The sequence below is a fragment of the Bos indicus genome, chromosome 17 (genome assembly GCF_029378745.1).
Source record: "Bos indicus isolate NIAB-ARS_2022 breed Sahiwal x Tharparkar chromosome 17, NIAB-ARS_B.indTharparkar_mat_pri_1.0, whole genome shotgun sequence".
NCBI classification, from domain to species: domain Eukaryota; kingdom Metazoa; phylum Chordata; class Mammalia; order Artiodactyla; family Bovidae; genus Bos; species Bos indicus.
In genome coordinates, this window is record NC_091776.1 from 69,360,850 (window position 1) to 69,382,978 (window position 22,129).

The 22,129-nt window shown below is 55.0% G+C and overlaps 1 protein-coding gene across 6 annotated transcripts in view; it reads right to left on the bottom strand.

Annotated features, from left to right (window-relative positions):
- Nucleotides 1–2,902: 2,902 nt before the first annotated feature.
- Nucleotides 2,903–22,129, bottom strand: part of LOC109571402 (SEC14-like protein 4) — a 57,161-nt gene continuing 37,934 nt past the window's right edge. Inside the window, exons 1-13 of one of the 6 annotated variants that reach the window (XM_070769846.1) lie at nucleotides 19,965–20,064; nucleotides 17,633–17,807; nucleotides 16,949–17,024; nucleotides 11,120–11,163; nucleotides 10,773–10,863; nucleotides 10,458–10,646; nucleotides 8,808–8,903; nucleotides 8,431–8,491; nucleotides 7,512–7,595; nucleotides 7,080–7,186; nucleotides 6,866–7,005; nucleotides 6,604–6,773; nucleotides 2,903–4,860 (exon numbers count right to left, since the gene is read on the bottom strand). In XM_070769846.1, coding sequence (XP_070625947.1) covers nucleotides 4,721–4,860; nucleotides 6,604–6,773; nucleotides 6,866–7,005; nucleotides 7,080–7,186; nucleotides 7,512–7,595; nucleotides 8,431–8,491; nucleotides 8,808–8,903; nucleotides 10,458–10,646; nucleotides 10,773–10,863; nucleotides 11,120–11,163; nucleotides 16,949–16,978 — 1,152 coding nt within the window. In that variant the 5' untranslated portion in view covers nucleotides 16,979–17,024; nucleotides 17,633–17,807; nucleotides 19,965–20,064 and the 3' untranslated portion in view covers nucleotides 2,903–4,720. Of the gene's footprint in view, nucleotides 4,861–4,899; nucleotides 6,502–6,603; nucleotides 6,774–6,865; nucleotides 7,006–7,079; nucleotides 7,187–7,511; nucleotides 7,596–8,430; nucleotides 8,492–8,807; nucleotides 8,904–10,457; nucleotides 10,647–10,772; nucleotides 10,864–11,119; nucleotides 11,164–16,948; nucleotides 17,025–17,632; nucleotides 17,808–19,964; nucleotides 20,100–22,129 lie in introns of those variants that run through there. The other 5 variants (XM_070769847.1, XM_070769842.1, XM_070769845.1 and 2 more) reach the window with 5 other exon arrangements.

Consider the following 22,129-nt stretch of genomic DNA (forward strand, 5'->3'; position numbering starts at 1 on the left):
GGGTTTGACCCCTGGTCAGAGAACTAAGACCCTGTGCGCTGCATGGTGTGGCCAAAAATTAAAAAAAAAGACTGGGGAGGAAGTCCAGGCTGGGCAAAGGCAGGGAGGAAGGACAGAGCTTGACGGATTGGTGAGTTCAGGTTGTTGGGGTCGGGGGAGATGCAGTTAAGGCCCAGTGTGGTCAAGTCCCAGAGGACCTGGTCAGCCACCACTGAGAATGACTCCTCTTGGGGGGAAACGGGTAGCCAGTGGAGGGCTTATGCAGGGAACCATGTGATCAGATTTTCATTTCAGAGATTTTTTCTGGCTGCCCTGTGGAGTGTGGACAGAAGAGGGCAGGAAGCGGCAGAGAGAAACTCATGGGCTCCTTTCTAAACATCCAAGCAAGAGATGACGGAAGCCCAGACCAGGGCAGTGGCCGTGGTGCTGGGGGTGGAGTCCAGACATATTTAGTGAGCAAGCCAGCAAGCTGAGAACCAGGACGCAAACCCCGGTCGGACCCCCTCTTTCTGCCTCTGCAGATGGCCCCAAACAGCCCAGGGCCTGCTGAGCTTGGCTTGTTGGGTCTCAAAGGCACTGCATTCCTGAGCAGAGTGCCGAGAGACCCAGTTCCTGCTTCCTCGGGGACAGAGGCCCTGCTGGCCCAACACCGCCCTCTGATGGCCGAAGGCGAGGTTGCCACAGTCGCCGCAGCACTCCTGCAGCCCAGGCCTGCCGCCGCCTCCTCTCTGAAGCCTCCTGATGCAAAGCCCACCCACCGAGCGTGCTCAGCAAGCTCCGTGCTGTCTGCACAGATGGCCCTGGGTTCACATCTCATCTCCTCCCTTTAAAAAAAAAAATTTATTTAAAAATTAAAAAAAAATTATTTTTGGCTGCCCCAGGTCTGCATTGCTGCGTGCAGGCTTTCTCTCTAGTTGCAGCAAGTGGCGGCTTCTCTTGTAGAGCAAGGGCTCTCGGGCGCGGGGCTTCGGAAGCTGCAGCTTGCAGACTCTGGAGCTCAGGCTCAGTAGTTGTGGCGCAGAGGCTTGGTTTGCTCCGCGGCACGTGGGATCGTCCTGGGCCAGGAATCAAGCCCGTGTCCCCTGCACCGGCAGGCAGGGTTCTTAATCTCTGGGCCACCAGGGGAAGTCCCCTCGTCCTCTTCATGTTGTTCATCAACCTGAAAAGTCTCTTCCCGCCCTGATCCTCACTCTCCCCAGCTTCTGGAGGCGAAGCTTTGGCCCAGGCCTGGTGCCCAGTCGTGGGGGCGGAGCTGGAGTAGAGTCACGTCCCACCGAGGCACAAATCCCCGGGCAGCTTTGTCCAGACCCTGGGCATCTCCACCCCACCCCCAGGAACCCAGCCGTTCGCCCAGTCCCGCTATGTGCCCCCTGCCCCAGGCTGGCGCTCACTGGCAGGGGCCCACCGTCCCACACGGGCCCTCCCTTCCCCTGAGAGGCAGGGCAGGGCCACTGCTGGGAGCTGACCGGAGTTCTGGCTCCACCTCTGCCATTGGACATGGAGCTATTGACCAAGGCTCTCCCCCTCACCGAGTCTTGGTTCCTGGACCTGTAAAATGGGCTGTAATTCCTGGGTGCTTCAGGGTTGCATATAAAGGGTCTGTGCAAACTGGAGTGCCATGCCACGGAGCGCTGGTGAAGCTGTGACTGTCTCACGGTGATGTCCCCTTCAGCCTGGGCTTTTGGAAGGTGAGCTGGACAGCAGTGGAGATCTGAGGGGCACGAGAGCCTTTCCAACTACATTCAAAAACCCCTGTAGGCCCCTTGCCTCTGTCCCTCCCCCTGGACCTCCCGGAAGGTCATGTGGCTTTGCAGCCAGGAGGAGGGCAGGACGGCAGGCCCTGCCTCCATTCCCCTGGGCAGGTGAGGCCTGGGAGATTGTGCCATTCTTTCCTGACAAACAACAGGGCCGTTTTGCAACCTGCCTTAAAAAATGGTTTTGTTTTGTTAATAACCACCAGATGTGTACACACAGAAATGACAAACATCAGAGAGCCGTTAGCAGCGCCGCTCAAGAGCCCTTCTGGCTTCCCTCCGGCTTCAAACACCCGATAGGCGCCCTCACCCCACTCCTCCGTCTGGAAGGCCTGTCGCACCTGCTCACCCCCCACCCCCACCCCTGCCACGTCTCTCAATTATGCCTTCAAGGGCCCCTAGAATTTGGCTCCTGCCCCTCTAAGCCCACGTGATGGCACCCTCCCACTTGATAATCACAGGAGTCACTTCTGCCTCCCTCACTGCAGGCAGCCTTCCCATTAGCGGAGTCAGATCAGTCCAGTGTCCCCAGGATACCAACGGCCTGCAGTGCCTGGCACCGGGCACTCAGTAAACATTGATGAATGAGTTGAACAAACAAGAAAACAAGCTCCGGGTAAACCAGCCCCTTTCTGGGCTACTTCCTTTTTAAGTGGTGGTTAGAAAGGCCAGGGTCAGCGTTCATATCCACAAACCTCTTGTTTTTAGGCGAGGGATGTGAAGGTGGCAGGAAGGCACTGGGAGTCGCCGTCATGACAGTTGGGCCCAGTGAAACCTGGCACAGGGTCCCCCTCCCCCTCCTCCCTTCCCTGCCACGGGCGGTGGGAAGATGGCCTTGGTAAGCCAGGACCTTGAGGGCTCTAGATGTCCCTTCAACTGGGAGGCTGCACAGAGGGTGACCTGTGCAAGTGGGGTGATGGGAAAGCCTACCACATCCGGGATGTGGGAATGCTCTTGGACATGAGATGCTGTGTGACTTTTTTCCTGATGGACCCAGGCTGTCCCCTTGGTGATGGTGGGGCAGTTTTGTTTTTTTTTTTTTCCTTGCCAAATGATTTAAACACTCCTTTGGACCAGAGTGCCTTGCAGCATTGGCTTATGATATTCAGTTTCTTTCTTTCCTTCTTTAAAGATTTTTTGAGGTGGACTATGTTTTAGCGTTTATTGAATTTGTTACAACATTGCTTCTGCTTTATGTTTTGGTTTTCTAGCCCTGAGGCATGTGGGGACTTAACTCCCCAATCAGGGATTAAACTCACACCCCCTGCACTGGAGGGTGAAATCTTAACCACTGGACCACCAGGGAAGTACTGGCATTCAGTTAGTTTGCTTTGCATAGCGGCAGAGACCCTGCTCAGACTCTGTGCTTCATCGTTCTTGGTGGATGGAGGGCTGGGTCCACAGAAGGAGTGCTGGGGCCCCACCTGGCTCACCGGAAGACCCCCACCTTCCCAAGCCTCATTATTTCCTTGCCTAAAACAGGCTCTGGGAAATCGAGAAACCTCTTATTAACCAGGGAAGATGAGAGCACAGAGTTTGAGAGTGGGGAAGGGACCAGAGGCGGGCTTCTTGCTGGCGAAGCACCTGGAGAGTGGGGCTCAAGGAGGCTTGCAGTCCCTGGGAAGGGCCTGGGTGGCCAGGATGCTAATGCTTGGCAGCAAGGACCCTTTCACAGGGATGTCTGGCCACTCACTCCTGGGGACGTCACCCGAGTGGCCAGCATTCCACCCTGTGGGATAGCAGTACGGGAGCAGGAATCCAGAGCCGGGGGCCGGATCTTCAGAGGTACTGGGGGCCGCTGGCCTGGCCCAGCCAGAGGGCAGGGGGCAGGGGGCAGGGTCGTGGGGCAGCACTCTCAGGCCCTGGTGGATGGCTTCATTGACAACTAGAGTCAACCTCAGAGCCACAGTCAGCTTGGCAGCTTCCTGCTGGGTGCGGTCCTTCCAGCAGAGCCGGCAGTGGTCCTGACTGTGGGCTGTGGGCCCCAGGAGAGCCAGCCATTGAGGAATAAAGCCTTCACTGGCCTGCTGCTGAGTCGCATTTGGGGCGCGGGAGGAGAAGGGTTGGCAGCCGACCTTCAGCTGTCCCCCTGGTGAGACGCAAAGATGGAGGAAAAGCCTGATGGTTCTCCTAAGGAGCAAGTCTGAGTCCAGGCTGGGTGCCCTGGGATGGCAGCTCCACTCTGCACCCCAGCACGCCCATTGCATCTCCCTCCAGCTCTGCTTGGGTCCTGGCCCCACTCAGAGCCAGAAAGAAACCAGGCTGGAGGTCGGCTGGATCACAGCAGGTGGGGACGGGGTGGGAGACAAACTGGGAATTCCCGGGAGACTCGGCTTTGCGGAAGGCTGAGTGTGGCTCTTCACTGATGGCTCACTCTCTATTTCTGATCTTCCCTCCAAAGGCGGTAGAGCCAACCTGGAGAGCTGACGCTCTGCCAGAACAGAGACCCGCCACCCCCCCACCCCCCCGCTGCCCGCCCCCCGGCAGGCTTGCCCATCCCTCTCCCTGGCCGCCTCCAGCCAGCCCTGCAGCGCATCCCTGCTGAGCCCCTACATGTGGAGAATGGGGCTTCTCTGCTCTTCAGGCCTGAGCAGTGCTCCCTGCAGCCAGGGCTCAGGCACACCCCCACCAAACCAGGGCCAGGCGTGGGTGCGCCCTAGGATGTGGGGACCTTGTCAGGAAGGACACAAGGGCAGGTTCTGCAGGCAGGATCTTTCCTCCTGGACACTGGCTCTCTGTGAACAGGGGATGGGGTGTCTGCCAGGATCTTCCCGTGATCCACACACTGGGGGTACCCTTCCTGCTGGGCCACCGAGCCAGGTGGGCCCACAAGGAGCTGAGACAGCGAGGTGAGGTGAGGTGGGAGGCTCTCCGTGGTCCCCTCCAGCACCGCTCTGCCTGGAAGGGCAAGGACAGGGCAGGGTGCTGAGGGGTCGGAGAGCTCGGGCACAGGGGCGGCGGGGTCTTCACTGCAGTGGGGACTGTCTCGAGTCCTCGAGACCCTGAATCTTCTCCTCGGAGGCCTTGTCGGGGAGCAGCACCTCTACGGTGTAGCTGATCTTCTTGGCGTGTATCAGGCTGTAGGTGTTGTCGAAGCGCAGGACGTCTGCAGAGACAGAGGAGGAAGCAGGCAAAGCAAGCCCAGCATACCTGCACAACTGGGTGCTCTTGGGAAGGGGCCGCCCAGGACCGTGGGTGGGGCGGGCGGGTCAGCCATGGCCTGGCTCCCAGCCCATCCCTCCCGACTCTCTCCTTGGCTGATGCTTGTGCTAACCACAGGCGTCACAGTAACCTCCAGCATGCATCAGCCCGTCTATGGGCATCACGTCAGGGCTCACAGCTCCCTGAATCCTCAAAGTGGCCCCACGCAAAGTACGATCATAGCCATGTTATGGACAAGGAAATGGGCTTACGGAGGTTGATGAGACCTTCTGATGATTCCAGAGCAAGTGAGGGGAGGGACTGGGATTCCCTTATCCTGATGTTCCAATCCAGAGGGGATCCCTACTTTCCCCACCAGTCACTTTCTCGTGTCTTTAAAAAAATTTATTATTTTTAAAAAATATTTTTATTTTACTTATTTGGCCGCACCAGGTCTTAGCAGTGGCATGGGAAGCCTTTTCTGTGGCATGCAGGATCTAATTCCCCGATCAGAGATCGAACCCAGGTCTCCTGCACTGGGAACGCAGAGTCTCAGCCACTGGACCACCTAGGGGGTCCCTAAAATGTTTATTAAGAAAAAAAAAAACACTTCTGGGTCGTTTTGTGCAGCGTGTGGGATCCTAGTTTGTCAAACCGGTGGACAACAAGATCCTATTTCCGGGCTGTGTGCTCAGATAGGCATGGCGGCCCTCCCATACCTGGGCATCGTTGGGAGGGGCCCAGAGCCCAGGCAGGTGGTGGGCTGTGACCCCTGCATCGGAAGTGCAGAGTCCTAACCACTGGACCACCAGGAAGCCCCTCTTATGTCTCTTTTAGAGGAATTTTGTTCGCTGCCAAGGTCCAACATGATCTGGATCTGATGAGCCATACAGGTTTCTGTCTGCACCCTTCTAATCCCTGCTTTGCACAGAAAAGTGAACTGTGCGTGACTGGCTCATATGCTCAGTCGTGTCTGACTCTTTGTCACCCCACGGACCGTAGACCACCAGGCTCCTCTGTCCATGGGATCTCCCAGGCAAGAATACTGGAGTGGGTTGCCATTTCCTCCTCCATGGGATCTTCCCAACCCAGGGATCAAACCCATCTCATGCCTCCTACGTTGGCAGGTGGATTCTTTACCACTAGCACCACCTGGGAAGCCCTGGTTGAACCCGTTCTCCTTCTCCCGGGAACAGCGACCTTGGGTCTCTCCTCTAGTGCTATTCCCTGCAGAGGCAGGAGGTCAGCGATGGCCCTGGGCAACACCGCTTCTGCCAAAACCGACCCGCCCGAGAGGCCTGGGAGTGGGGGACAGACACCTGGAAGGGTCATCTCCTCGGGTGCTCCACGCAGGTGGGCAGCCTGGGAGCCCTGACGCTGAGCCCACGGCTGTCTTCCAGCTGTCTCTCATTTAGCCTGTTGAGTGCGGTGAAGGGTCTTCCCAGGAGCTGAGTCCACGGGGCTGCGAGCCCTGCTCTCCACCACACCTCTCCACTCCTGTACCCACACCTGGGAGCCTCTCCTCAGATCCAACACCCGAAGCTGATGCCCCGGCGTCCAGGGTATCTAGGGGCTTGCACAGAGCCCCCCACACCCACCCTGAGAGCTGGAAATTGGAGCAAACAGAGGGGCCAGACCGGCAAGAGATGTCAGATCATTTCTCCACCATGAGGAGGAAAGCGACCCCAGTGAACCCTGTAGCTCTTACAGACGCCGGCTTCTGTGCAGGTGAGGCTCCCGTCCTCAGGCACCACGTGGGCGTTGTAGCGCTGGCTGGCCAGCACCTCCGTCATCTCCGCGGCCCGCTGCCGCTCCCCCATCTTGGTCTTCAGGAAAACCCCGAAGCCTATGTCCCCTCCGTCCGACGCAAACTGCCACCTGCAGGGGACAGGGCCCCACTGACCGCCACCTGCCTGGGCTCCGGGCCCCTCCCGACCACACCAGGTGTGTGTGTGGGGCGCCGTGCCCACCTGAGCACGCAGCCCGGGAACAGGATCTCGTTGTCCACCTGCAGGGAGGAGCCCCGGCCCACGGTCGCCTGGTGGTCGTACTGCACCCTCACGTGGTTGCGCAGGAAGTAATGCTGGGGCACGTCACCCCCGTAGTTGATCTGCAGGCGAGGGTGGTGAGCGGGCACCGCACCACGGCCATCTCCCCTCCCTCCCCGTCCTCTGGGCACCGGACCTTGGTCAGGCACTTGGGGTTGCCATCGGGGTCGGTCATGGTCCCCCCAAACTCCACGGGCAGCTGGTCAGGGCTGATGAACTTAGGCAGCTCTTGCTTCCAGTTGCCTGTGGGAACAAAAGTGGGGCTCTTTTGAGGGGGGTCGGGGGTTCAACAGAGGGCAGTGGGGCCAAGTCCAGGGAGAGGCCTGATGTGTCCTACACTGGCTCCCCTGGGCACCAACTCCTGAGAACACCCAGGAGCTCCGCATGGCCACCCAGGCCATTGTCTAGGGCCCAAAGCCTCGAATGAGAGTGCAAAGGTCACTGAGGGTCGGGCCAAGGTCAGGGCCTGAGTAAAGAGGAGGAGCTACAGGGAAATGGAGCCTCTGGCATCAGCCTCTGCTTCCAGGCGGAGGCAGAGGTGTCACAGCTGGGAGGCCGGGTCACTCACCTCCCATAATCACTATCTTCTTTCGGGTCTCCTCACCCATGAACGACTTGACCAAGTTGAAGGCCACGGGGAACAGCTTGGGGGCTGGAACACACAAACTCCCTTGAGAAGCTGGAACGGAGAGGACCTGAATACACAGGGTCACAGCCAAGGGCATGGGTGGGACAGAGGTCGGACAGACCTAGATGCTGCCATTTCCTTCTGTGAGACCTTCAGGGACTCACTCACCCTCTCTGAGGCTTAGCACTCCTAACTGAAAAGTGGAGATCAAATGAAACAATAAATGGTTGCCTCCTCTTCCCCTGTGGTAGGGCATCAGCAATGGTGATTCCCCAGGGGCGCCTCTTCCTTTCCACACTCACGGTGTGCCCACGTTGCCTTGGCACCCTCTTGGGTGCAAGTAGGGGGCATCTGCATTCGACCTCATGTTCCACCAGGACGACTCAAGCTTACTGGGTGCTTTCTATGGGCCAGGCTCTGTGCTACACTTTCCCCACAGACTATCTCATGTAACCTCACAGCTATCTTATAGGGAAGGTGCCACTGTATCCCCATTTTACAGAATGGGAAGCCAGATCATCTGACCCTAGAACACATGCAGCGAGCCCTTTGTCATATAGCTGTTGCAGGCACAGACTGCACTCCATGGATTCTCAGTCCGTGGACTCTCTGATGCCAGTCCCCAACCAGATCAGTAAAGAAAATTACAGTAAACATTTAGAGACATGGCGTATTTGACATTGCTGCAGCACACGAGAGCGTGATTTTGTATATTCCAAGAGAATCAGCTGAACAAAGACAGACCCATTCTCCACCCAGGAGGGTTTAACAGTCCCTGGTCTGGGTGGCTTCCCCGCTGTCCCCCTCCCCTATTCCTCACCCTTCCCACCCCAGGAGGTCATCCCCATAGTGGGCTCACCTCGAATAACAATTAAATTCTTCATCGTCTCTGGATAATTTGCTTCCAGAATGGCAAAAAACTGTGGGGTCAAGAAGAGTCTGAGCGAAGCCAGCTGCCAACACCTCCAGCCCCCAGATTTCTGCGGCCCTGATGCTGCTGGATCCCAAGAGCACCCCCCCCCCCACCCCAGGAGCCCATCCTGTCCTCCCCGGGAGCATGGCTGTCATCCTCAGTGGAGCTCTTGTTCAGACTCTTTCTCCCTGGAGGGTGGATCCCCAGGTCAGCTTCACTGGCTGCTGTCTGGGGCCCCTGGGCAGTGACCCCTCCTCCATGGACCGGAGGCTGGCGTGGGCAGTGTGGCTCCCTGTTGGCTTTGAGCCAACGGCCAACCTCACCTGCTGGTAAACCTCCACTGCTGGCTTCCACAGGTGTCTCAGGCTCAGCCCTTCCATGTCAAAGACCATCACGGCCGTGTCGACCCTCCTGCCCAGCTGCACAGGACAGAGCAGGCACTCGGGTCAGATGATGGCTCCAGCCAGGAGATCCTGGCCAGAGAGCGCCCCTGAGGATCCCTCCCTCCACCGTCCTGCCCCCTCCGCCAGCTGCCCACAGCATTTTCCAAACAGACAGAGCCCATCCAGGGTCTAAGGAGGTGCCACCTCTGAGCCTTAGCGTGGTGGCCCTCACACTCTGCTCAACACTGTAGCCTGGAATGAGTTAACTGTGATTAAAGACATCATTTGTTCACTGGGCATCTTCACGTACAGTAGTATACTTGTCAGCCAGCGATGCAGCCCCACAGGTGAATCCAAGCCAGAACTGCTGCTGGGGGGCTGTGTGGCTTTGAAAGTATTAGTCGCTCAGTCATGTCTGACTCTGAGCCCAGGGACTGCAGCCCGCCACGCTCCTCTGCCATGGACTTCTCCAGGCAGGAATACTGGAATGGGTTGCCATTCTCTCCTCCAGGGGATCTTCCCAACCCAGGGGTCGAACCTGGATCTCCCTGCATTGCAGGCAGATTCTTTACCATCTGAACCACCAGGCCTTGGGTGGATTTTTAATCCCTTTGACCCTTACTTTTTCCCTCTGTAAGATAGGGATAATTCCAGGCCCTGAGAGGTCTGTGAGGATTCAACGAACCCAGGGTCCGGCGCTTGGCCAGTGCCTATTAAATCTTAACAGATACTAACTAGCGCCACCGCCACTTTAACTGCTGGCTCCGATTGGGAACATCTGTGAAGTTGGAGACACTGCTTTGAGCCTATAAGTGAGCCATCTTACATGAGAACACACAGGCACGACACACAACATTAGGTAATTCTCTCCTGCCCGCCACAAATCTCGGTGGAGGGTCTATTTTGTGCCCCGCTCTGTGCCAGACGCTGGGGATGCAGGCCTTGCCCTTGTGTGGAATCCCATGAGGACACATATATATTAACCATAATATCCCACAGTGCCATAACAGCTTTAGACACTTAGACTCACAAAACCAACCCGGCCACACTTGGCATTAGATTCCCTCTGAAGGCTAGTGACCAGGAAACACAGAGTCAGGGGCCAGGAGAAGCCCTGCAAAGGAGGGTGTGGTCCTTCTTGGCTTAGAAGCCCCGTGCCCCACATATTTTGGTAGTAACTCCCTAGAGGCACCAGGGATGTGCCCAGATTGAAGGGTCACCAGCTTCTGGGGATGCCCAAAGCAATGGCTCCTCCATCAAGGTTCATAGTTACACAATCAAGGGACATCTTTTCTGTAAGCAAAGCTGACCACCCACTGTTCCCAGGGATCCAGGGGATTACAGCTAGAGGATTCGTAGCACCAAGGCCAGCATCTCACCCAAGGTCAGAGGGGAAGGGCTTTGGCCACACTTGGTGTGCACCAGCAGAGAATGGCATGCACGTGTTAGACGCTCGTGCAAGGGTGACTGCAAGTGAAGCAGAGCCCAGTGTGCTGAAGGCTAGGGAGGAGCGGGTGCCTCCCTCGCCAGTCCTGGTACCCACCTTTAGACAGACGGGACCCACCACGTGCCGTCTACACGCTCGCATACCTTCTGACTCTGCTGTTCACACTCGTGCAAAAGCAACTCGCAGACCCTGATGCGCTTCCGGATCAGCTCCTGCTTGGAGGCTGACAGGAGGAGGCCCCTGGGGTCCATGGTCCCGATGATGTCGAACCACACGGGGCAGCCCTCGTAGTCGTAGCCGCACAGGCCGCCGGCATCGTACCGCTGGACCACCTGGACACGGGGTGCGGTCTCAATTCGAAGCAGCCTCCAGGCCAGGTCCCCGCTCCCTCGGGCGGCTGGATGCGATGGGCGAGTTGAGGGGGCGGCAGTGGCCTGGGGGACCCCACGTGGGCTCACCTCTGAGGGCTTCCACTCGAGGATGTTGTCCAGGTCCTGTTGCTTGCGGAACTCCACGTGCTGCGGAGACACGGCTGGGCTTGCAGACTGCCTGCCCCAGAGGTCACAGGCCATGCCCCTCTGCCCACGGACACCAGGATCCTACCAGAGCCACCCCAGGTGCCACTAACATAGGACTGGGGGTGGGAATGCCAGGACGAGGGCTGTGGGGGACCCGGGTCTGAGGCAGAAAGGGATGGAGGGGGAAGGACTGGGCAAGAGTCCCTGGCCTCTGTCGATAATCCCTGGGGATAATTCCTGGGGTGCAACGTGTAGGAGACAGGATGCTTGTGAGCACAGGGTCTCACCTTACGGAGCATGTCCTCTGATTTCTGCAGGTCAAAGTTCCGGGCTGCAAGAAGAAGGCGTGGTAAGAGGACGCTGGAGGTAGAATGCAGCCTAAGCCCTTCTCTAACAGCTCATAAAGAGAGAAGCTCCGGGGGCAAGGAGGGTACACCTTCCTGATGCTCCAGGAATACACTGGGGGTCTGGAATTTTTTTAAAAAAAAGAAGCAAGGATCTTTAATCCTCTCGAAGACTGTGGAAGGCCCCTGATTTCATTTTCCAGGCCTTAAAAAAAAAAAAAACAACTTTATTGAAGTATAGTTGATTTATAATGTCGTATTAATTTCTGCTCTACAGCAAAGTGATCCAGTTATACATACATATATGTTCTTTTTCATAATGGTTTACTATAGGATACTGAATATAGTTCCCTGTGCTCTACAGTATCCAGGCCTTTATTTTTTAGATATTTATGTATTTGGCTGTGCCAGGTCTTAGTAGCAGCACACGGGCTTTTGAGTCTTTGTTGCAGCACGTGGGATATTTAGTTGTGGTGTGCGAACTCTTAGTTGCGGCATCTAGCATCTAGTTCCCTGATCAGGGATCAAACCAGGGCCCCCTGCATTAAGAAGGAGCTCAGAGACTTAGTCACTGGACCACCAGAGAAATTCCTCCAGGCCTTTTAAACTTGTTCACTCTAGAGCTGAGCTAGCCTGCAATATTTAACATCCCCCAGGGAGCAGAGATGCCCCTGGTGTTAGGAGGGGTAAGAGCATGGGCTTTGGGCTCAGATTTGAGCTTAAACTCTAGTTTTGTCCTTTTATTTGCTGTGCAACCATGAGTAAGTCACTTACATTCTCTGAGCCTTAGTTTATCTGGGACTATCATTTTAAGAGTTATTCAAAGGATGTCATGAAGGACTTTTGTCTTATAAATAAAATTTGAACCTTTTCTGATGCCCTTTTCTGCATTGAGATAGCCATATAATTTCTTATCTTTAACTCCATTAATGTGTTTGATGACACTGATAGGTTCTCCTTTCTTTTCTTTTTTTTGGCTGCGTGACTTGTGGGATCGTCCCGATTAGGGAGCGAACCAGTGACCCCTGAAGTAGAAGCTCTAAGTCTAACCACTGGACCACCAGGGAATTCCCTAGGTTTTCTGATGTTGAACTCTTCTTGCATACCCAAGATAAACTCTCCTTGATACTGTTGCATGATTTTAATACCTTATTGGATTCTGTTATATAATATTTTACTTAGACTTCTTGAAAAGCAGAGACATTACTTTGCCAACAAAGGTTCATCTAGTCAAGGCTATGGTTTTTCCTGTGGTCATGTATGGATGTGAGAGTTGGACTGTGAAGAAGGCTGAGCGCCGAAGAATTGATGCTTTTGAACTGTGGTGTTGGAGAAGACTCTTGAGAGTCCCTTGGACTGCAAGGAGATCCAACCAGTCCATTCTGAAAGAGATCAGTCCTGGGATTTCTTTGGAAGGAATGATGCTAAAGCTGAAACTCCAGTACTTTGGCCACCTCATGCGAAGAGTTGACTCACTGGAAAAGAGTCTGAAGCCGGAGGAATTGGGGGCAGGAGGAGAAGGGGACGACAGAGGATGAGATGGCTGGATGGCATCACCGACTCGATGGACGTGAGTCTGAGTGAACTCCGGGAGTTGGTGATGGACAGGGAGGCCTGGCGTGCTGCGATTCATGGGGTTGCAAAGAGTCGGACACGACTGAGTGACTGAACTGAACTGAACTGAACATCTACATTAGTAAGTGAAATGAGCCTATAATTTCCTTTTATCGTCCTTGGCTAGCTTGGGAATCAAATCTACCCAAGCCTCATAAAATAAATCTCACTCTTTCATATATTTGAAAACAACTCAAACAATTTGTATACCTAAGAAATTAGCTGGTCTTAAAACTGGAGAAATTCACCTGCAAAGCCATTTGTGGTCTGAGTTTGGAGGGGAGAGGATGTTTTTATTACCATTTAAATGTCTTTCATATTTACTGATCTATTGAGGGTTTTCTTTTTCTTCTTCCAGGAATGTATCCATTTCATTTAGATTTTCAAATTTGTTAGTGCATAATCATACCTGCTATTCTTTTATTGACTTTAAAAAAATCTGTGAGATGTCTCTAGGAGATTTTTCTATTGAGAACCAGAGTGTGGTTTCTGGTCCTATAGACAGTGGTTTGGACACTGCTCCCGGGTCCTCTAAACTTTTTTACTATGTGTCAGACTGGGAGTACCGGGCAGGCACACTCCTCTTGGAACTGGCATCCAAGAGGGAGCGATGGACCCAGACGAGGGATACGGACAAAGGAAAACAAAGGAATCAGCCTCAGAGGGTCGGGAAGGCTCCTCCGCTTCCAGCTGAGCTCAGCCCTGGCCTTTGACCCTGCGATGCTGGGAGGACAGCTGAGCTGAAGGGGGCGGGGCCGCATCAGCAGAGCAGCTGCATTGCGAAGGGGAGGGCTCTGAAGCCTGCACCCTCTTCCTATCTTAGGTCCTTTTCCTTCCCCCGACCCAGCCACCTACAGTGCATACAATTTCACTCTTTTATATAAGACCCATGCGGTACCTGAAAAGCTGATTTTTAAACCCAAAAAGATTCAAAGGAGGAGGAGAGAGGTCTGAGGCTGTATCAAGTGGCTTCAAGAAATCTGCCATCCCCAAAATGGTCCAGATGAACATATTGGCAGAGCAGGAATAAAGGTGCAGATGTGGAGAATGGATGTGTGGACTCAGGGGACGAAGGGGAGGCTGGGGTAAACCAAGACAGCAGCCCTGACACATGTACACGCTGTGCAAAGCAGACAGGAGCTCGGGGCCGTGACCACCCAGAGGGGCGGGACTGGGGTGGGTGCTCGGGGCCCGTGATCACCCAGAGGGGCGGGATGGGGGTGGGTGCTTGGGGCCCTGTGATGACCTAGAGGGGCGGGATGGGGGTGGGTGCTTGGGGCCCTGTGATGACCTAGAGGGGTGGGATGGAGGATGGGTGCTCGGGCCCGTGACCACCCAGAGGGGCGGGATGGGGGTGGGTGCTTGGTGTCCTGTGATGACCTAGAGGGGCGGGATGGGGGTGGGTGCTTGGGGTCCTGTGATGACCTAGAGGGGCGGGATGGGGGTGGGTGCTTGGGGTCCTGTGATGACCTAGAGGGGCGGGATGGGGGTGGGTGCTTGGGGCCCGTGACCACCCAGAGGGGCGGGACGGGGGTGGGTGCTTGGGGCCCTGTGACCACCCAGAGGGGCGGGATGGGGGGTGGGTGCTCGGGGCCCGTGACCACCCAGAGGGGCGGGATGGGGGTGGGTGCTTGGGGCCCTGTGATCACCCAGAGGGGCGGGATGGGGGTGGGTGCTCGGGGCCCGTGACCACCCAGAGGGGCGGGATGGGGGTGGGTGCTTGGGGCCCTGTGATCACCCAGAGGGGCGGGATGGGGGTGGGTGCTCGGGGCCCGTGACCACCCAGAGGGGCGGGATGGGGGTGGGTGCTTGGGGCCCTGTGATCACCCAGAGGGGCGGGATGGGGGTGGGTGCTCGGGGCCCTGTGATGACCTAGAGGGGTGGGATGGGGGATGGGTGCTCGGGGCCGTGACCACCCAGAGGGGCGGGATGGGGGTGGGTGCTTGGGGCCCTGTGATCACCCAGAGGGGCGGGATGGGGGTGGGTGCTCGGGGCCCGTGACCACCCAGAGGGGCGGGATGGGGGTGGGTGCTTGGGGCCCTGTGATCACCCAGAGGGGCGGGATGGGGGTGGGTGCTCGGGGCCCGTGACCACCCAGAGGGGTGGGATGGGGGTGGGTGCTTGGGGCCCTGTGATCACCCAGAGGGGCGGGACGGGGGTGGGTGCTCGGGGCCCGTGACCACCCAGAGGGGTGGGATGGGGGTGGGTGCTTGGGGCCCTGTGATCACCCAGAGGGGCGGGATGGGGGTGGGTGCTCGGGGCCCTGTGATCACCCAGAGGGGCGGGATGGGGGTGGGTGCTCGGGGCCCTGTGATGACCTAGAGGGGTGGGATGGGGGATGGGTGCTCGGGGCCGTGACCACCCAGAGGGGCGGGATGGGGGTGGGTGCTCGGGGCCCTGTGATCACCCAGAGGGGCGGGATGGGGGTGGGTGCTTGGGGCCCTGTGATGACCTAGAGGGGTGGGATGGGGGATGGGTGCTCGGGGCCTGTGACCACCCAGAGGGGCGGGATGGGGGTGGGTGCTTGGGGTCCTGTGATGACCTAGAGGGGCGGGATGGGGGTGGGTGCTTGGGGCCCTGTGATGACCTAGAGGGGTGGGATGGGGGTGGGTGCTTGGGGCCCTGTGATCACCCAGAGGGGCGGGATGGGGGTGGGTGCTTGGGGCCCTGTGATGACCTAGAGGGGTGGGATGGGGGTGGGTGCTTGGGGCCCTGTGATCACCCAGAGGGGCGGGATGGGGGTGGGTGCTTGGGGCCCTGTGATGACCTAGAGGGGTGGGATGGGGGTGGGTGCTTGGGGCCCTGTGATCACCCAGAGGGGCGGGATGGGGGTGGGTGCTCTGGGCCCTGTGATCACCTCGAGGGGCGGGAGGGAAGTGCAAGAGCAGGGCGTATATATATATATACACATAGAACCAAATCACTTTGTTGTACAGCAGATACTAACCGCGTTGTAAAGCAATTATACTCGACATTAAAAAAAAAAAAGAAAAGAAATCTACTGTTCCAACTCCTTTTTTAGCTTGGGTGGGGAAAAAGACATTAAAATGACATTAAAAATGAAATAGAAACTGCCTCAGCCAAGAGCGCCTAAAGAGACAGGACAAGAAAATGGAATGTGGTGTCCTGGATAGGATCCCGAAATGGAAAAAAACTAAGCAAATCTAAATAAAACACAGATCTTAATTACTAATCACATAGCAATAATGGCTCATTAAAGGTCACAGACATACATATGAAAGTCAAGTGTTAATGTGAAGCATCTATGGGAACTTTCTGTACTATCTTCACAACTTTTCTGTAAATCTTTTTAGAATGGTTCTAAAAAATAAAGTTTGTAAAAAAACAATAATTAAAAAAAAAAAAACAACCAACAATCAAATGAAACAGAACAGAAGGGAGGCCTTCCTCTGTGTAGGCTCTGTGTGTGCCCATGACCTCAGGTCTGACTCCCAGCATCTTGAAGGTAGAGACCAGTATTACACAGGCCAGGAGAGCGAGGCAGCTTGTATGGGCACCCTGCTAGCAATCACTGTTCTGTCTGATTCCAGCCTGGCTTCTGACTTCTCTCCTGGCTCAAGCTCAAAAGCCATTCCATGGGATATGCTGAGATGACATGAATTTTTTCCCTAAGTTCTAGGGTGGTTTCTGTCACTCTAACTATTCTGCACTACTGCGGCAGTTCCTAGAGGAAATTCCTCCTCTGCCTTTAAATACACCCAGTCTCTGAACATTCACTGGGCACTGGTGTCAGATCCCTGAGAGAATGACACTTGAAGCCCTGTCTTCAAGGAGCTGGAGACAGACCCAACCCTGAAGACAGTTCAGTGGTATTTACTCAAGACCTGGCCAGGCCTGTCATCCTGAGAACTTCCTAGGCGTTACCTCTAACCTCACCTCACCCTGTTGCCCACCATGCCAGGCACTACACCCTCTCATTTAATTCATAACAACCCTTGGGGAGGTGACCTCATGCCCACTTTATGGATGAAGAAACTGAGGCGCCATAAGATTTTTGTGCTGCGCTGATTTGGACGGGAACTGAGATTCCAGCCCACTCTTCAGGGCTGTCCCCCAAAGTCTCCCACCTGCTTTCCTGAAGCACCACCCCCATTCCCTGCCACCCTGTCAGCCTCCACCAACCCCAGCTGGCCTCACCTCGGAGCCAGCGCAGGAGGAAGTGGTCATCAGCCTTGGGCAGTGTGGGGAGCAGGTCCTGAAGGTTGTCCCGGAACTGAGGGAGGGGATACAGTGGTCAGAGGTGCTCACACAGTCCCAACGCTGTCCCAGACCTTCCCAGTCTCAGTCCACTGGTCAGTCCTGCCCAGGGACCCTGCAGAGTTAGCAGCACATGCCCGGACCAGGTTGCGACCTGGGAATGGGCCAGCCCTCAGCCCACCATGGCAGGAAGAGTTGGATCCTTCTCAAACCTGAGGAGTTCTTTGCCCCACAAGACCCTTGTTCTGTAGGTTCGAGGGAGGGTTGTGCCGTTTCTGTTTTTATAAACATCCCTGGTGAATCTGATGCAGGCCCACCAGAACATTCTGGAGACGTTGCCTGGATATTGCGTCATGAGGGTCTGGACTTGGAAGCAAGTAGCTTAACCTTTCTGAGCCTCAGTGTCCTTGTCTGTGAAGTGGGGATAATGATACATTTGTGCCAGTCAAAGGAGTTTGTGAAGGTAAAGGCTTTAGATTCAGGCCTGGCTTGCAGCAGGTGACAGATGTGAGGCTCACAAACCAGGAGCCTCAAAAGAAACCCTTCTCCAGCGTCTGAAACTGCCCTTTCACAGGCTTAAGGTGTGAGCCACAGTTGTGATTGGAGAAGGAAATGGCAACCCACCCCAGTATTCTTGCCTGGAGAATCCCATGGACAGAGGAGCCTGGTGGGTTACAGTCCGTAGCATCGCAGAGAGTCAGGCGTGACTGATCGACTCAACAGCAACAGTTGTGACACCCTCCTGTCCCCAGCGTTGCCACCCTGAATTCACAGCTTCCAGTCTCTGGCCACCTGCAAACTGATTTTTTTTTGCCGGGGGGGGGGGGTTGCCGGGAGCCGGTGAGGCATTCCACTCGTGACAAAGGTCATGAGGAAGGAGGCTCGGCATACACAAAGGCGGGATCGAGCCTCAGGAGTCCCCCCGGATATTCTCGAGCATGTGCCCCCAAAAAACCAGAGTCTGCCTACTTTATTGCTTTGTGCTCTCACCTCTGATTTTACTGGGGGCTGTCCCCTACCACCATCTCGCTCTCTCTGTCAAAGAGTTAACTTAGAGCTCCAATTAATAAAGTTCCTAGGCAATTAGGAGTGTTTAAATCCAAACCCCTCAGATGGCTCTCTAACTCGCCTGACAAGTTTACCCGGACTCCTACAGCTATGCATACGATTGTTTACAGTCTCCCAGCCTCGAGAGGCACGGGAAGCTTAAGATATTCAAATAGCTTAGAGCCTCTCAGAGAGTTACAAACTGTCGGAATAAACTAGTAAAGGATTTCATTGATGAGCCAATGCTTGTTGCCAAGTTTTCACATCCCCTGAATTGTATCCTTGAATATGTATTAATTAATAGTTGGTATGTAGAAAAAATAAGTAGTGGCCTTGGTGTTAGTAACTTTAGACCCTTAAGGTAATAAATTCTTTCCTTTGTTGTAAACCCATTACACATCCACCCTATAGGAATGCAATTTTATCTTGGGAAGATGGCACCAAACCTTAAAATAATTACTCTTAGAGAAAATAAGTCTTTGTTGATAAGTTCTTGTCAAGAGTCATAAAATGTTAATAGGCCTTCTGGCCAGAAGATGATGTAAATCACCTAAACCATTTGTATATGATAAATTTGCAGGAAAGAAACCCTGGTTTTTGATAAGAATCAAAGACTGCTGACTTTGCATCCCCTATTATCCTCTGTGTGTAACTTAGGGTATATAAGCCCCTGTTGAAAATAAAGCTACGGGCCTTGTTCACCAACGCTTGGTCTCCCCATGTCATTCTTTTCACATTCTGGCTGAAGTCTCCATCTGGAGCGCAGAACCCACCATGCTTACTAATTATGCCTGGGCTTCTAAGACCCACTCGAGAAGGTGTCTAGGGTGAGGCACCTTCCGCTATTCGAGAGGGCGCATGCGGCCTACATAAGTGGTGCAAACTTCTTGTCTTGAAGTTTTATTGGTCTCCCGAGTAAACCAAGCTACTCAGCCTCTTTTCTCCACTGAATTTTCCTACTGAGCTATCCTCATTCTATTACTCTTTGTATCTCTAATTAGCATATAAATAGTCGCCTAGGCAGTCTCTCCTTCGAATACCCTGGATCAGCTGGGGCTGGACCACGGCGGGGGGGGGGGGGGGGGGGGGGGGTGGGGAGCCATGCCACAGGGTTGTGGGATCTTAGTTCCCTGACCAGGGACTGAACCCAGGCCACAGCAGTGAGTCCTAATCGCTGGATTGCCAAGGAATTCCTGGCAAACAGAATTAATGCTGTAGCACCTAAGACCTCCTCATGGTTATGACACTACCAGGTGAGGCTCAGACTTCCCTGGTGGCTCAGACAGTAAAGCGTCTGCCTACAATGCAGGAGACCGGGGTTCAATCCCTGGGTTGGGAAGATCTCTTGGAGAAGGAAATGGCAACCCACTCCAGTATTCTTGCCTGGAAAATCCATGGACAGAGGAGCCTGGTAAACTACAGTCCGTGGGGTCCCGAAGAGTTGGCCACGACTGAGTGATTTTACTTTCACTTTAGGTGAGTCCCATAAGGCTGTCTTGATAGCACCAATCCCCCCGCCCATTTCCCTTTAATGAAAACATTAACAATAGGGAGAAGGCTTGCCGCCTGGGGATTCAGAAAGCCACAGAGAGAAACCAAACAAATAAAGGTTGCAATCTGGGCAGGAGACCTGGGCGGCTGTCTACCCAAGGCTGCCTCAGTGCAAAAGGCAGGGCCGCCTCGTCCACCTTCCTCAAGGGACAGGCGCCGGCAGAGGTGGAGAGCGGGACTGAGTCACAGAGAGGCCCAGAGAGGGGGGCTCCTGGGCCAGGTGGGTGCCCAGCTCCCTGGACAACCTGTGCGCTGGAGCCGAAGGTCTGGACGCCCACTCTCCAGGGTCCCCTTCCGCAGCTGTGCCCCGGGGGCTGCTCGCCCCCTGCCCAAGCCTCCCCGCTCCCAAGTTCCTCACCCGGGTCAGCGCCTCCTGCTGCTCGGGGCTCAGGTCCCCAACTCGGCCGCTCATGGTGCCCTGAGCGCCGGTGTCCAGGACGAGTCTGTCCTCCCCGCCGCCTAGGCTGTTTTTGCTGGGCGGGTCGGATGTTGGTCCCGCCCCCACGGCCTGGAGAGCACCCCTCCTTCCCCGACCCTTCCCGCCAGCTTTGCGCCTCCGCTCAGGGACTTTTCCCGCAGTCGCTAAGGCACACCCTACCCGGGGCAGGGAGGTGTCCTGCTCCAGAGGGATCCCAGAGCACAGACTCTAGGCGGGGGTCGGGGGGTGGGGAGGGCCACCAGGCTCCTCCCACCTCCTGGCGACCTCATCCCAGGGGCTTCCACAGGGTCCCAAGGGACAGGCAAGACAGGGGGGCATCAGAGACACGTGGGCAACTTTCAGGGATCACAGCAGATCTCCTTCCCAACAAACTTAATAAATTTGGTTCACCCCTCCGGGTGGTAGCGTACCTTTCTGCCAACCTGCCCCTGGTCTTGACCACAGGCTGGGTGCTTGCCAGTGCTCCCTAGCCCGTAGGAGCTCCGGTAAATGGAGAATGGTTTCAGCCTTCAAGACAGCCTGGAGGAGGGCCTTCCCTGGTGGTCCAGTGGTTAAGACTCCGCTCTGCCAGTGCAGGGGGTGCTGGTTCCATCCCTGGTTGGGGAACTAGGATCCCACATGCCCTGAGGTTTGGCCAAAAAAAAAAAGATCCGGAGGATTGCATAAGGCAACCCAGGATGGGCTCCTAATCATAGTTATTACTGTCGAGACTCACCCTGCAGGGATAGAGAGCTAAAAATGCACCCTCCCTCCCCAGGGTGAGCTCCTCAGCCCAAAGGCTGGGACTGGAAGGTGTCAGTGAGCAGATGGCAGCCCCGGGCGGGTGGTGGAGGGTTGGGAAGCCCAAGGTGCTGGGCAGCTGCCACAGGTGTCCAGGGTGGCATCCGAGAGCCAGGCAGAGGTCACCAGGGACGGTGAGAAAACCCAGGTTGCCTGGGCAGGAATTTTCGAGGGAGAGGAGCAGGCGGGAGGTGAAGGGGAAGAGGGTGGTTAGTCTGGTCACTGGAACCTTTACCCTCTGTCGTCACTTGCAGTCAAACCACGTTCTGCACTTTGCTGGCCAAGCTGGTGGTCGCCAGCCACGTGTGGCTGGGCATTGGGAACGTGGCTTGTCATTAGTGCGAATGGAGATGAGCTGTAACTGTGAAATGCACACCAGACCTTGAAGACAGCACTCCGCAAAATGAAATGAAATAGCTCATTAATTGTTATACAGATTACATCTTGAAGTAATATTTTTTGATACATTAGGTTAATATATTGTTAACATTAATTGCACCATTTTTTCCCTTTTTAATAATCTATAATTTTTTAATTAATAAACTTATTTTTAAGGGCAGTTTTGGATTCACAGCAAAACTGGGCAGAAAGAAGTATAGAGAGCTCGCATATACCCCCGTCCCTTCACCCCACAGCCTCCCCCACCGTGGACGCCCCCCACCAGCAGGGACATTGATTACAATCAGTGACTTGGTGTTGTACATGCTATGGGTTGGTCAATGTATAATGACATATTCACCGTCGTGGTACCATAGAGAGTAAATTCACAAGCTCACTGCCCTACAAATCCTCTGTGCTCTCTGCCTTCTCTGTTTTCACTTTGTAAGAATGTGAGGACCAGAAAAGTTAAAATTACATGTGTGGCTCACATTTGTGGCTTGCATTATACTTCATTTGGGCAGTACTGTCCTGGAAGGATTTTAAATCTTAAGGAAAAAAGAAAAAGAAATTACCAAAGGCTAAAAGAAAGTAGAAGCGACGCTTACCACGTTTCTAGAAGGGGATGGTCTGCACTTAAAAACAATGACAGAAATCACAAAGGGCGATCAATTGGTTTGCCTACATAAACATACAAAAATCTGTGAAACAAGAAATGGAATTCAGGCATTTAGTCACTATTGGCTAATGTGAATTTGGGAAAAAATAAAATGGGACAGAAATTGACATCCTCATAAAGCAGGGGTCCGCAGCCTCCGGGATCTGACGCCTGATGCTCTGAGGTGGGGTCCGCAGCCTCCGGGATCGGACGTCTGATGCTCTGAGTGGAGCTGATGTAACGAGAGCAGAAATCAAGTGCACAGTGA